General features: G+C 43.5%; 1 protein-coding gene across 2 annotated transcripts in view; it reads right to left on the minus strand.

Annotated features, from left to right (window-relative positions):
• Positions 1–8274: 8274 nt before the first annotated feature.
• The window catches only part of PI4K2B (phosphatidylinositol 4-kinase type 2 beta), a 46605-nt gene continuing 38718 nt past the window's right edge, over positions 8275–16161 (minus strand). For both annotated transcript variants that reach the window (XM_075930632.1, XM_075930631.1), the window contains exon 10: positions 8275–10022. In XM_075930632.1, the coding sequence (XP_075786747.1) occupies positions 9849–10022 (174 nt within the window). In that variant the 3' untranslated portion in view covers positions 8275–9848. The remainder of the gene's footprint in view (positions 10023–16161) is intronic.

The following is a 16161-nucleotide window of genomic DNA, read 5'->3' on the forward strand; positions in this document are numbered from 1 at the left end:
GGCTCCTGGAACTTATGCTTTGGGGCTGTTTCATTGCTGTGTAGACTTGAATGCTTTTGGACATTGTGGGGGTCTTACAATCTGTTTCAGTCTGAGCCTGGAGATGTATATGTCAGTGGAACAGCTCTACAGCCCAAGCCTGGAAGTCTGAGAGTTAGCTGGTGCAGGGCAGCTATGGGGTTTTCTTTGTTGTGCAGAGGCAGTACGTATGCCAAGTACATGCTATCTTGGACAACATATGGGTACAGAACACTGAAAGGGAAATAATCAGGTAAAAATAAACATCAATGTTTTTAAAATAATACAATTAGTTAGAGTTAAGCTGCCTGCACTTATTTTCACAATTATAAATTCAGCCAAGAGGAATTCCTGTTTGCTCCTTACTGTTCATTGGCAGGAGACTAATGGCAAGAAGAGGAGCGGCAAAATGAGTTTATACTGAGACACTTAACAGAAGGGGAAACAATGGCAGTGCTTGGTTTTTTGTTTTAATAACTTGCAGAACAATTTTAGAAACAGAACTCACTGTTTTCTTCTTAGTGGTGCTTACTATTAATGTAGATAGTTACATATTTAATAAATAACTAAATAATGTAAACATTTTGGCTACGTCTACACTGGCCCCTTTTCCGGAAGGGGCATGTAAATTTCACCAGTCGTCGTAGGGAAATCTGCGGGGGATTTAAATATCCCCCGCGGCATTTAAATAAAAATGTCCGCCGCTTTTTTCCGGCTTTTAAAAAAGCCGGAAAAGAGCGTCTACACTGGCCCCGATCCTCCGGAAAAAGCGCCTACTTCAAAGTAGGAATAAGAGCCTCCGGAAAAGGGCGCTTTTTCCGGAGGATCGGGGCCAGTGTAGACGCTCTTTTCCGGCTTTTTTAAAAGCCAGAAAAAAGCGGCGGACATTTTTATTTAAATGCCGCGGGGGATATTTAAATATTTAAATCCCCCGCGGATTTCCCTACGACGACTGGTGAAATTTACATGCCCCTTCCGGAAAAGGGGCCAGTGTAGACGTAGCCTTTCAGAATACCTATTCTTATTTCAGTCTCCTGGATTGGGCTTCAGTGTTTCAGGACAGATGACTTGAGCTACATCTAGACTACACGCTTCTTTCCGAAGAAGCTTTTCTGGAAGAGATCTTCCAAAAAAATTTCTTCTGAGAGCGTCCACCCTGCAAAAGTGCATTAAAAAAGCGATCTGCTTTTTCGAAAGAGAGCATCCAGACTGAATGGGTGCTATATCGCATTTAAGCTGTGATTGCTATGGACGGAATGGCCACAAAGGCACCTGTGCTTTTTCCTCTTCTTCCAAAAGAGCTCTCTCGGCCCTGAATACACGCGCCTTTTTGTGAAAGAGCTCTTTCACAAAAAGGCTTCTTCCTCATAGAATGAGGATTACCAATGCTGGAAAAAACCTCTGTTCTTTTGATTTTCTTGCAGAAGAACACAATTGCAGTGTGGACGTTCAGAGTTTTGTCAGAAAAATGGCTGTTTTTTCGACAAAACTTGAGGTAGTGTAGACATACCCTTAGGGAAGAAATGGACGGAGTTCATATAAAAGTCTTCATCTAAGAAAAGTTCTGAAGGGATGGAATGAAGGGAGGCTATTTGCAATTCTATGCTTGAGTGGCAGCCTAAGATAAGGTATGAAGATAAGTGGATAGATTCAAATGTTTGAAAATGAGAAAATAGAAAGGAAATATTTAATACCTTCAGTTTGTATCCTTTTCCTCACTACTTTATTGGTATTGTCAAGTTAGAGAATAAACTCTTGGCATAGTTTCAGAGGTGGAAAGTAAATAAGTAGAAATACTTCATGACACTACTCATACATTTTTTCGGTATTTGTACTTTACTCAAGTAATTTATTTTTGCGATACAGTACTTCGACTTTTACTGAAGTAGTTTTTTTTAAAATATTGTACTTTTTATTCCACTACTATTTCCAGAAGTGCTTAGTTACTACTTTCATCAACCCACTGACAGTAGTGCAAGCCAGCATTCTGATTTGCTAAATCACAGCTGTACATGCAAGCATCCAATCATCATACAGTGACAATTAAAAAAATAGTCAAACACAATGACTCACCCAATGAAGAAGCCTTTTAATAGCTGCATCAACACCTTTTCATTCACAAACAGTATGTATGCAGGCATTGCCAGCCCTAGACCTGAGCAACCAGGGCGGCTGCCCAAAGTGATGTGCTGATGGGGGCACATATGAATAGTCTCATGTGACCTTACATGGGGCCGGCCAGCTAATTAGGAGGGGAAACCCAGCAGCCAGCTCAGCAAAGGGCAGAAGCACTTACTCGTCTCAAGATAAATCCTCTGCTGTGGTGGGAGCAGCAGCAAGGTGAATGCCGAGGGGGAGCTCCCCATTCTCCGTGGGACAGAGAGCCCACTGTAAAAGCCCCGTGGTGAGAGGCTTGTGAGGCTGGGCTGGAAGATGTTCAGGGTGGGCGGCTGAGTTTGCTGTGGATTCAAGAACTGTGTGCGTGCGTGCACGTGCACAGCTTCTCTCTGTGCTGGGTGGCTGGGGTTTGGAGCAACCCTGCCATCTGGGTGTGTGTTAGTGTGGAGCAGGTCTGGGTCCACCCGCCCCTCCTCCTTTTCTTCCTCTTTCTCTCTAAGGCTACGTCTAGACTGGCGTGATTTTCCAGAAATGCTTTTAACGGAAAAGTTTTCCGTTAAAAGCATTTTTGGAAAAGAGCATCTAGATTGGCACAGACGCTTTTCCGCAAAAGCACTTTTTGAGGAAAAGCATCCATGGCCAATATAGACGCGCTTTTGTGCAAAACAAATCTCAGCTGTCTATACTGGCCCTTTTGCGCAAAAGTTTTGCGCAAAAGGGATTTTTGCCCGAACGGGAGCAGCACAGTATTTCCGCAAAAAGCACTGATTTCTTACAGTAGGAAGTCAGTGCTTTTGTGGAAATTCAAGCAGCGAGTGTAGACAGCTGGCAAGTTTTTCCGGAAAAGCGGCTGATTTTCTGGAAAAACTGGCCAGTCTAGAGACAGCCTAAGAGCCCCATAGAGGAACTAAGCAGGAAGACTGAGCTACAGGCTGGGGAGGTGCGGTTTAATACTTGAATTGTTGGAAGGAGGGCACAATTTAAAGGTCCCCTACCATCAACAGTTGGTCCTGTCCTCCTGCTTCCCTGGCTGGCTCAGACGTTTTGCTCACTTTTTTGGGATGGATGAGGGGGCTTCCTCAATGCAAGGCAGGTGGATGGGTGGGTGCAAAGCAGATGAGTATTGCTGAAATCAACTCTCCTATGTGCCCCCTAGGGAAATGAGTCACAGTGGGGCTATGTCTAGACTACACAGTTATTCCGGAAAAAGTTACAGAACTTGCGAACCGCAAATTGCGTAGCTTTTTCCACTTTTTTTTGGAAGAGGCTTTTCCAACATTTGGCCCATTTATACTAGGCCAAATGTCAGAAAAAAAAAAACCTTTTTTGGAACATCCTTTCTTCCTTGTAAAACAAGTTTTACAGGAATGCCAAAAAAACCACATCTGCTCTTCTGAAAAAAAAATCGAAAATGCTGCACGGAACCCAGGATCAACTGGGGAGTCCCCTGCTGATCCCAGGCTCCAGGCGGGCGCTTCCACTTTGAAATTGACAAGAGTCCCCGCTGGGGGCTGTGCATTTCAAAGTGGAACCGCCTGCATGGAGCCCAGAGTCAGTGGGACTTCTCACTGGCCCCAGGCTGCACTCAAGAGCTCCAACTTTGGAATGTGCAAGAGCCCCCACTGGGGTTCTTGTACATTTCAAAGGAGGAAAGCGGAAGTGCCTATCAACTAGCAAGTTAATCAATATTTAACATCCTTCACTCGCTTTCTGGCTCTCATCCAGGCATCAATATGACTGCAGCAAAAACCACTATTGCATGCCAAGATATTCAAAATCAATATCCTAATACCAGACATGATTTGTTGATTTAACTATTCATTCACTCATTCATTTATAACAAGCCCAGCTCAGAAGTTTATATAATTGAATTTTAACTAACATTCTCAAGCAGAATTTTTCTTGCTTTCTGTAAATAATTTAATTATTACTGATGGTAATATTTCAGGACTGTGAAATCAGCTAATTTCTAAGTTGCACCCCCTCCCCAAACACACACACACCCACACCCACACCCACACCCACACAAAACCTTAGAGATTTCAGGTGCCTAAGTATCCTTTGGAATCACAGTTAAAGTTGCCTTTCCCAGCTCCACCACAACCTGAACTGGCACCCCTGGTGAGTCAGGAGTGGTCAGAGGGCTGCATGGGTGTGGGCTTGCCATGGGTAAGATGCAGCCCCCATCTGACAGCATGAAGCTTGCCATGAGCTGCAGGCAAAACACCAGGCATTAAGGGCAAATGCTGCTGCTGCTGCAAGGGAGCTGCCAGTGCTTCTTCAGAGAACCCACTGAAAGGTGAGACACCCACTCAGGTTTTTTTACCCACAGTTACATTTCACAGTCTGATGTGATTCAAAAACAGCAGCCTGCCTTTTGTGTGTTATATCTTGGAGAGAATATTTAATCCAGGGTTGGGGAACTTTTTTTGGATCAGGGGCCGTGGACCCACAGGGAAAAAAAAAAAAAAAAAATTGATCAGGGGCTGCATGTAAGTGAAAAGCAAAAGAAACCAAACAGAACCCTCACTGATGTGGCCTCCAACTGAGCATAAGAAAGGCACTCCCCGCACACACTAGAGCCTTGGGGGGCCTAGGCTAGTAGATTTTGTGTGCTTAAGTCCCATGGAGGGATGACAGGAGGTTGGAGCACCATCACGGGCTCCCCAATGCTATGGAGAAGCCCTGAGTTTTGGGGGCCAGATCCAAGCAAGCTGGGGGCCACATCTGGCCCCCGGGCCTTAGGCTCCCCACCTCTGATTTAAGCTAAAATAATCCATTCTCAATGAAGCTGTTAAAGGAAAGGCTTGACCAAGGAGGACTAGTACAACCCCTTTGCAAGGGGGAAGAGACAATGGCCCTGTACTCAGGGGAACAAGGGACTGAGAAGCTTCCAAGAGAAATTGGGGGAGCACCATGCCTGGAGTAGGGAGGCAGGGGCATCAAAACGCAAGTTCACCCAGGGTGCCATTTTCCATAAGGCAGGCCCTATATGCAGGAGTGGGAAACCCTGGGCCTTGCGGGCTGGATCTGGCATGTGTGGGAGAAGCAGCACGGAGCTGCACTCTTCCCCTGACTGGGGGAATGTGGTGCTGGAAACTGGTCGTGGGAGAGTTTCCCTGCTGCTCCCATTGGCCAGATTTCAGGGCCACATTAGTGAGGGGTTTCTGTTTGTTTTTGGGAGTTGCCTTGTGGCCCCCAACTGATTTTTCTGTAGGTTAGTGGCTCCCAACCCAAAAAAGGTTCCCCACTCCTGATCTACTGTTTTCCAGGAGAGACAGAGAGTGTGTGTGCACGAGTATATAAACGTGTGTGTGTGTATAGGGTGCCAGGTGTCTGGTTTTGAATGCGACCGTCCAGTATTTGAGCTTTTTGTTTGGGAAACAAATTGAGAAAATATTAATGAGAAAATATAAATGTCCGGTATTTTCTAAAGAATTTAATGATTACTGACGGAAATATTGTAATGTAGATTGTTATGTAATGTCTAGTGTGTCTGGTATTTTTGTTTAAACCATCTGGCAACTGTGCATGTGTGTATATACATACTTGAGTACAATTAAGATGTGATACTTTTGTACTTTTAACTCAAGTAGTTTTCTTTTCCAGAAGAAAACAACAAATGTTCAGGTAGCACTTTATAGACTAACAAAACATGTAGATGGTATCATGGGCTTTCGTGGGCACAGCCCACTTCTTCAGATGACCGGAGGTATGAGTAGGAGATATGAAAATTCGAAATAAATAGGAGAAGGGGGAGAAAAAGAAAAAAAAAGAAAAAAGGAAGGAGTGTGAGACAGAGCATCAAGTATCTGGAGATACTTAGCAGAGCTGTTAGCACCTTCAGTGGTTATGAAGTAGGTAGTGTCCTAGCCAGCCCATATCACAATTGAGTCCATTAGCATGTGAACTGAATTTGTGGATGAAGTAAGATTCTAATCCTTCCCTATGTATTTGGCTTGTGGAGCTGGCCTGTGACAAGACAGCCACCTGCAGGTCTGTTAAAGTATGGTTAGGTAAGCAGAAATGTGCACCAGCTGGCTTTTATGTGTTTCCTTTACGTATATCCGATTTGTGTTCATTGATACTTTCCCGCAAAGACAGTCCAGTTTGTCCAATATATATATAGCAGTGGGGCACTTCTGGCATTTGATGGCATAGATCAAATTACTGGATGTGCAGTCAAATGACCCTTTGATTCTGTGGCTTATGCTGTTTGCTCCAGTGATGAATTAGTCAGTGTAGATATGTGGGCAGAGTTGGCATCTTTTTTGGTTGCACGGCTGAGTTCCTGGAGGCTTATGATGTGGTTGTGTGGCACGGTGTCACATTACCGAATTAGAGGGAAGCAGCCAGATCGCTGCTGCACCCCTAGGTAGGGGTGTTGGCCCCAGAAATTGGTATAAAAGGGAGCCATGTGGGGTATTGAATGGGAGCTTATTGTTTGCTGATCTTATGTACGCTATTTATGTGAGTGTATAATGTCTGTGTGTGTAGGTAGGAATCTGTAATCTGTGTGGAAGCTGAATATTTCTCTGAATGTGGTTAAGCATTGCTATGGACAGGCTGATTAGCCAGGCCCTGTGGGACAATGGCACTTGATGGGCCAAAGACACACCCAAAGAATGGGGGCTGTCACCTGAGAGCAGCCAGCAGGAAACACAGATTGGCCTCTGACCAGGTGACCTGCTGCATACAAGAAGAGGCCAGGAAGGAGGTATAAAGAGGCCATGTGGTCGATGCCATTTTGTTCTCAGCTCAGCACTTCATCCCAGAGGCAGCATTGCAGGGATCGAAGAGCCTGGAAGACCTGTGAACCCATCCTGATGCTAGGATGTGCAACAAGAACTTTTAAACCAGCAGCTGTAACATCTCTGCTAGAGCCTGCATCGAGAACTGGGAGATTCGGTGCATGTAATGTACTATTCTTTAACAACCTTACTCTCATGCTTTTCTTTCTTGTGATAATAAACCTTTAGTTTTAGATTCTAAAGGATTGGCCCAGCGTGATTTGTGGGTAAGATCCAAAGGATAAATTGACCAGAGATCTGTGGCTGGTTTCCTGGAACCGGACAGAACTTGTTCTGGGTAGGTGGGATTGGGTGCTAGGACCCCCCACCTGTGTATGAGGTCCGGGGCCATGTGGGGCACGGTTATTGCTGGGGTGTCGGAGGGGTTTCGCTCATGAGGCTTCAGGCAGGCTGCTGAAGCGCTCTGTGGGACTGGTTTGTGGCCTGTTTGGAGAGGTCACCAGTCTGGGGGCTGTAAGGAGCCCCAGATTCGAGCAATTCGCCCTGAGCGGACGCCCTCAGCTGTGCCCAGACACGGCCCGGTCTGTCACACACAGTTATCAGAAAGAATGTGTTTCAGGTTAGGGGGTTGTCTGTAAGCAAGAATAGGTTTTTCTCCTAAGGCCTCAGAGTTAGGGATCATTTTCCAAGATGGGTTGTAGATTGTGTAGAATGCGTTGGAGGGGTCTGAGTTGTGGACCGTAGGTAAACTTTTGTACTTTTACTCAAGTAACTGAGTACTTTTCCCACCCGTGCACAGTTTTGAGAACAATAATAAACTTAAGATGTGGCCAATTTTATATACATAGTACTTGACATCAGTTTACTAAAATGAGAAGAAGCAAAGGACGAAAGGCTAGTGTTAAAAGAAATGGAAATTTGAAAACAAAAAATTGTTATACTCTTGCTTCCACTTCTCTGTCTGTAAGTTGTCCACTTGCACTAAGCTTTTCAGGGTAGGCATTTGGACTTTGCCAGTAAAGCACATAGCACACTTCTGGCATTAAATGCAGCTAAATGCTCACTACACCTGAGAGCATTACAATATACACCCATTGCATGTACAAACTTGTTTAACCTTAACAGAGAAAAGTGCACAAAAATAAAGTTACTATCTAATATATCCAGTGCTCATTAGAAACAAATGCAAGTTTGCTAGTTTAGTACTAATGACACTGCAAGTGTTTTTGTTGTCCTCTTTCCTGTTATGTGTAATTTTGAAAATTTCTAATAATATCCTACAAGCACAAACATTTTGTATATAGAAAGTGCTTTGGATGCAGACTTTACATAAGATTCAATTAAGAGCCTCTTCCTACTTAAGAAATAAGACACATGAAGCAAAAAATTGTCCATGTCAGACTGGCATTTATTGTTTTAAGAATGTATGCCCAATATCTTAAATATACTTTAAAATTTAAGAAATTGTTCAGATAAAAACTGAAGCCTTTGAACCTTATAAAGGTGGCTTCCTCAATCTTATTTGAAAGCCCACAGTCCAGTAAGTTATACATTTAAGGTTTAGACATTTTAGTAAATCAAGTGAATTTCGGACATGCTACGGTATGTACATCACCCCAAAATTATATAAAACAATACACAAGGATTTTGTTGAATTAATAATATTGCTTGGGATTATAAAATACAGCAAAGTCTGAAATACTTGAAAACCATAGGCTTCCTAAAAGCAATAATATTTGTAACTAAGTTTTCTTCCTCCACTCCTCGTCCTAACCTTCAAGTACACCAATGACATAAAAATCATCTACTATATTACATAAGCCACTGATGTGGAAGATGAGTTTTTTTTAAAAGCTGTGTAACTTCAAAATAAAAAATTAAGTGGCAGACACAGAATTGCAAGGAATCCAATGACAGTGTTTGCCATACTCTGCATATTGTAATCTATTTTCTGCTTTTGTTTGTCCATGGAAATAATGGAGTGTTTAGGTTGAAATGTTGCAAATGGGGTGGCTCAACAATGAATACTCCAGTGTTTTTATCAATCAACAATGGTAGGAACTACTTTGGTGTCAGTTAATATATTCCATTCAAAGTGGCATACAATTATCCCTTCAATTCTAAATAAAACTATGCAGTAGTCTGTTGTCATGATGGAATTATACAAGTACGTCAATGCTACCTCTATAGTAACGTGTCATGGACAATTTCCCATAAGTTACTTAAATATGCAAATGATCTTTAAAATGTTAAAGACCAAATTTCACCCAGTTTTATGCACATATCTTCCACTGAGGACAAATGAATTATGCACGTGTGAGGGCAAAAATCTGCCCTAATTCTGATTATGTTAAGATGTGCTTTTTTGGACCCCATTGCAAAAAACCTTTGGAATATTTTTCAAGTTTCAAAAATTGCAATTAATGCACTTTTTAAATGCATGACCATTTTATTTTAATATTTTCCAGCTCACTAGGCTATGAAAACCTATGGAATAATTTATGACATCTGTAAGCACTAAGCAGTAACACTGAATAGCATTTTTAACAAAGAAAAGGTAACATGCTGTGCTTCCTTTTTAAAGCATATATAAAAAGAATGTTTATAACTATATGTTTTCACATTTATATCCAACAATAATTACTTTTTCTATGTTGTATTCAAAAGTAGTCTTTTAGCATATGTAAACTTTAAGTTTTCCCTTTAGTATGAATTCAGCCTATAAAAATACAGTATAGACAAATTCTTCTCATTCCCTGACATAAGGATTCACAATTTTGACACAAAAATTGTAAACTTTTGATTACATTCAAAATACAATTCTTAAATCTTTAAATTTTCAAGTTAAGTTTGAGGTTTTGGCAGTCAGAGCCCTCAGTATATAGCAGAATTACATTATTGCAGAGCCTTTTACGTAAAGGAACTTACTAAATCACAGACATTCACTTTTCTCTTATGTTGCTACCAGGAGGAAAAGAAAGGTTTCCTGCTATGAAAGGTCTGTGTGAATGCATTATTCAGATGAACAATTCGGCCCTGACTTCCAGTACTACTTCGCTCCACAACCACGCGTGGCATCTGTACTAGCTGAATTGGACTCCTTCCATCTTTTAATGCCTGAGTAAGGTTTAGTATCTGCAGAAATAAAACAAAATAAAGTAAGTGGTACCCCCATCAAATTTCATTGTTCAGCTTGTTTGTTTAGATGCTACTCTTAGCTTTTTCCTAAAAAGAATTTCATTATTTTACTTGCAGTTCAAAAACATGAGACCGTATTCAGCAGCTGAATGTTCCATTAATCCAGGGCTACTCAACTTGGGAAGCCCCAGGGGCCAAAACTATAGTCACCGAGGGTCTCAACTTAAGTATGGTTGCATATACAAGCAAATATATATGCAGATAGCTTCTTTCACACAATGCCTGAGTATTCCTGGCACCACCTCCCTGGGGGCTAGAAATGCCCTATCTGTACCTATCTGTTCTAGCCAGCCTGTCCACTTTCATCTTTCAGTGCTCACCCTGTCTGGGAGATGCCTTGTTGTTCTGTCATGTGTTCCCAGTGGAGGCCATGTGCAAAAGAATCCCACCTGCAGGCCATGTGTTGAGCCCCGCATAAACCCAAACCATACCGTGGGCTGCAAACACACACCACAGGTTGCATGCGGCCCACGTGTTGAGTAGCCCTGCATTAATCTCTTCCCTTGAGAGTATACGCACGAAACACTGTATTAAATATATCTCGTAAAGCAAGTTTTCTGAACTACTAGAATGAGCTATTAATATAGAAATGCTTTCAAGTCTACACAGTCCAGCATATCTCCAAAGAAATCCATATCTTAACACATAGGAGAGCCATCAACATTCTCTTAGCTTAGAAGTTTGCCAGCTAAGATTTTAGCTATGAAATAACTCTCACATCACAAGCAAATGATTACAGGCTAAATTAATGACCCATCCGAATAGCAGTTATCCTAGTTATTCCCTCATGTCTTTCATGAACCCTCGTTGCCCCTGAAATATAATGGAAATAGAAAAAAAATTGTGTAAGATGGAAAGTTTTAGGGGATCACTAACTTTAGTGATATTATAGCCTTTACAAAGAGAAGTGTCTAAATTTTTAGTTACATGGATCTTTGAACAATACATGATTTAAGGGAAAATAATGTCTCTTTATGCAGATAGTAACTGCTAGGCCTACTTAGTTTGTGTCTCCTGTGAATCAACAGACATTTTGGTGTAATTCTTGAAATAACTACAGAAAATTGCTTGAAATACAGTAATTCCTCATTTAACACTATAGATATGTTTCAGAAAATGATCGTGTTAAGTGAAAACATGTTAAAACGGGGACTGGGTTGAGAGCATGCCCCTTTGACAGGTCCGCCGGGACCTGCCTGCATCTAGCGAGAGGGAAGGTGTCGCTGGGGAAATGCACGACGAATGGCGAACCCTCCGCCGCTTTGCAGGGAGGTGGGGGAAGCCCTGCACAGCCACCAGCGATGGGCTGGCTGGGAAAACCCAGCCGCCAGCCTACGAGCGAGGGTAGAGGAGAGGGGGCAAGGCGTTCAGTGAGGGAGAGTCAACAGGGAACGGCGCGGTGAGCGGCAAACCATCCGCTGCTTTTCAGGGAGGTGGGGGAAGCCCCGCGCAGCCCCCAGCAACAGGCTGACAGGGGAAATCGTGTTATTCTGGAGACAGTCATGTAATTCAAAAACGTTCTCCCCCCCCAAAAAAAAAGAAAAAAAAAAAAAAAGAAAAAGAGTGCTACCGCGAAAACGTGTTAAGTGGGCAAGTGTTAAATGTGGAATTACGGTACAAAAGGGTTTAACAATTCTCGAGACTATGGTATTTAACAGTAAAATCTTAGCTAAATCTCTGTTTTTAAAAAAGGCTTTCTAAAATTATTACTGATTCTAAATTAAAGGTTTTGCAGAACTCTTCTGTTTAAATAACCTATTCTTAGTGGCAAGTTACCTCCATGTCATGAAGAGGTTACTCACTGGAATGATTTTGGTGCTTGCTGAATACTTCCTAGTGATAACTTTGTGAAGAAGGGAATGCGACTTTCATATGGCTGCACGCCAAACTTCATTCACAATTTCTTTCAGAATCTAGGCTTAATAGTTTATTTTGAGAAATATGCTTTTACTGGAATTTTTTTTTCCAGAAAGAGCTACTTAATTTACCAGGTCTATACTTGACTTGGAAAGCAGGAAAGCGGTATCAGTGCCAGGGACTTGTGTGAAAAGGGGTCGGATTAACCCTGAACAATGCTATCACAAAAATTAACATTCATAACTTCTACACTCTTCAGGCTCAAATCAAGAGCACAAGGAAATCAAATTTAATAAGATCTTAAGGCTAGAAGGGACCATTAGATCACCCCCTCTGGCCTCCTATATATCACAGCCAATTACAGCTGCTCCCCGAGTTAAGAACAGTCGAGTTACGACCGTTCGCTCTTACGACCAAAGCTCCCATGGAGCGGTCGTAAGTGCAGTCCCCGAGTTACGAACACGACCCGCACTTACGAACAGCGCGGTCGCGTGTAACTCAATGGGGTCCGAGTTACGAACAGCTCGAGTTACGGCCAAGTGTTTGGTCCATAACTCGTTTGTAACTCGGAGAGAGGCTGTAAACTTAACCCAGCTATTCCAGTATTGTGCCTCATCCCTCTTACAGAAAGTCATCCAAGTCTTGATTTAAAACAGTGGTCCCCAACGCGGTGCCCACGGGCACCATGGCGCCCACCGGGGCATTTGTGCGCGCCTACCGACAACCTGGGCCGGCCCTGCCCCCAGCGTGCGGCGCACGAGAGGTGCCGGCCCCAGGCGCGCGACACAGACCAGCACCGGGGCCCATGGCACAAGGCGCTCGGACGGCCCCAGCCCCGGCGCCGGGTGCAAGGGCATCCCCGTCCCTTGCATGCCCCTGGACGCACGGCCCCGGGTGCCCGGGAGCCTCTAAAGGTTGGGGACCACTGATTTAAAGACATCAAGGGATAAAGAATCTATCATTTCTCTTGGTGGTTTGTTCCAGTGACTAATCACTCTCACTTTGTTAAGAAAATATAAACTATTTCTAATTTAAAATTGGCTTCAAATTCAAGTAATTGGTTCTTATGAATCTAACAAAGGGCATCGATTATGTCCTCCTTTGCTGGATTTAGGGGCTCTTTCTCTTCCTCCTATGAAGGTATTTACACTCCAATCAAATCATCTTATTTTTCTTATTGATAGAGTTCTATCTGTTCTGTTTAAGTCTCAATACAAGGCTGTTTTCTCAAGTTTCAATCACTGTTATGGCTCTGCTGTACCTGCTCCAATTTTTCCAACATTCTTTTAAAAATGCTGACTACGGAATTGAATACAATGTCTCATTATAGCTCACCAATGCCTTGTATAGGGGTAAAACTTCCACCTTATACCTCCAACAATCACATTAGCCTTTTTTGCAATAGCACTGCATAGGAAAGTACATTCAGTTGTTTATCCACAATGACCCCAAAAACTTTTCAGAATCATGGTTTCCAGAATACCAGCCCCCCTTTCTGTAGATTTGGTCTGCATTCCTCATTCCTACTACTTTGCACTAGGCTGTATTAAAACCATTTTGTTTGATTGGGCCCACTATATCAAGCAATCCAGCTTTTTCCTCCAGTCTGTGTCATCCATAAATTTTAATGACCAGTGGCTTAATATTTACTTTCAGATCATTGACAAAAATGCTGAATAGCCCTGGGTCCATCACTGATTGCTGCAAAAAAACCCACCAAAAGCACCTCCATCCAATGATGATTCCCTAATGACAATTATTTTGAAATCTATCAGTGAGCCAGTTCTAAATCCATTCATTGTGTTTTCTAGGTTTATAATGCTTTGCCCCTTTTTAAACACAATTTGTACAATGCTAAGTCAAATGCTTCACACATGTCAAAGGTAACTACAGGCAGTCCCCGGGTTACGTACAAGATAGGGACTGTAGATTTGTTCTTAAGTTGAATCTGTATGTAAGTCGGAACTGGCATCCAGATTCAGCCGCTACTGAAACTGACCAGCGGCTGACTACAGGAAGCCCGAGGCAGCGTTGCTCTGCCCCGGGCTTCCTGGAATCAGCCGCTGATCAGTTTCAACAGGCTGAATCTGGACGCCAGTTCTTACATACAGATTCAACTTAAGAACCCCAGGCATCCCCAAGTCAGCTGCTGCTGAAACTGATCAGCAGCTGATTCCAGGAAGCCCGGGGCAGAGCAACTCAGCGCTGGTCAGCTCCTCGGCGCTACTGGACCAACCCAGCAGCACCCAAGCTGCTCTGCCCCAGGCGTCCTGATTCAGCCTCTTCTGAAACTGACCAGCAGTGGCTGAATCAGGACGCCTGGGGCAGAGCAGCTGGGGTGCTGCCGGGTTGGTCCAGTAGCGCCCAGAGCGGCGCTACCAGACCAACCGGCAGCGCCCCAGCTGCTGTACCACAGGCATCCGGAGCAAAGCTGCGGAGCACGGGGGCAGCGGGACAGCCCAGACGCGCCACGGCTGTCCTGCTGCCCGCGTGCTCCGCGGCTTTGCTCCGCTTTGCTCCCCGTCTCCCTGGTCTGCTGGTCTCCAGCAGACCAGGGAGACGTGGAGCAAAGCCGTGGAATACGCCGGCAGCGGGACAGCCGTAGTGCGTCTGGGCTGTTCGCTGCCCGTGTGCTCCGCAGCTTTGCTCCCCATCTCCCTGGTCTGCTGGAGACAAGCAGACCAGGGAGACGGGGAGCAAAGCCTCTGAGGACGCCGGCAGCGGGACAGACCAGGGAGACGGGCAGCAAACACCGTTCGTAACTGCGGATCCAACACAAGTCGGATCCGCGTAACTCGGGGACTGCCTGTACATAGATGTAACATACTTAACCTCCCAACTTGTAAATCTCCTAAGAAAGGTTGATAAGACATTTCTGTCAAACCAAATCTGTGTTTAATTCATACATTAATTAGCACACAGCCTAGCACTTCCACTGAAGTTGCTATTTTAAGTTGGAAATCTTAAACAGCTAGTATAAAGTGTAATATTCTGATGTTACGGTGATGGGACTTTCAGCCTCAGAGGATCATTGTATATTAAAAATAATCACCTAAGTGATCCCACCGACTAACAATTGATGCATAAGGAGAACAACTTGTGTGTTACGTGCTAGAGAAGCGAGCCAAGTGAGTAGATTGTCTAGCACTTCAGAGATGTGCAAGACAGGTAGAAAGAAATGTATTCTTTTGATATTTCATGTATAATTCTGGAAAGTAGATATCTGTATTTACATAAACTGCTAAACTGGAATAATTCACTATGTAAACATCATATTAAAAAGTATGCATTTTGATCAGAATTCCGTCTCAATAAAACTACACAGAATTCTATACTTTAAGTGCATTTCAATTTGCAAATCCCAAGGTGTAAACATACAAAGAATGATTGTAAGGAATTCCTACTGGTTTCATGCACACTTAGGACGCGCTATTTCACAAAACTGTTTTTTGAGAAATAAACACCATTATGGCCAGGTGATGTTTCCTCAGCATTCATATTTATCTCAAGTTAACTGCAATCTTAAATTCAGTTTAGCAATTGCTGATATTTGTTGTATGCCAGTTTCTCTAAATACAGTTTATTAATAAACTAGAAGAACTTGCTGAGTTCTTCAGGGTGGGGGACTGGCAGTGTGGGGGGGTGCAGGAGTCAGGACAAGGTGTTGAGGATATAGGGGGTACAGAAGGCTGGGAACATTGGGGGGTGCAAAAGTGAGAGGTCCCATCTGGCAGGATGTTCCTTCCTCTCCCTCCACCCCAACCCTCCTGTAGTAAGAGGAGGCACTGAAACATAAGCCCACATATTATAGGCCGGGTATGAGGCCTAGACAGCAATGGCCAAGACTCTGTTAATCTAAAGCAGAGTTAAGCTGTGAGCAAGAGGCAGGGCCTGCTAACACAAGCTGGCAAGAACAGGGATATTATACACACACTTATACCTAGCAGGTACTAGGCACAGGCTTTAGGCACATTTCAGAGGGATTGCAATAGAACATTTAGTTAAGAAACACCTTGGTGCCAATTACCTTTCCACAGATAATATACATACCAACCCAGGTTCAGGACCGGGTAGAAATTGACAGCATGATGAATAGTAACTGAATTCCCCCTTTTGTGCGGTAAGAGGTGATAACTAGGCAACAGAGGGTTGCAACCGGATATGTCAGGAGTGATGTGTAAGTTGTCTGAACCTGAGTATGCAAGTGTACCCCAAAGAA

This window comes from Pelodiscus sinensis, chromosome 5 (assembly GCF_049634645.1).
Source record: "Pelodiscus sinensis isolate JC-2024 chromosome 5, ASM4963464v1, whole genome shotgun sequence".
Classification (NCBI taxonomy): domain Eukaryota; kingdom Metazoa; phylum Chordata; order Testudines; family Trionychidae; genus Pelodiscus; species Pelodiscus sinensis.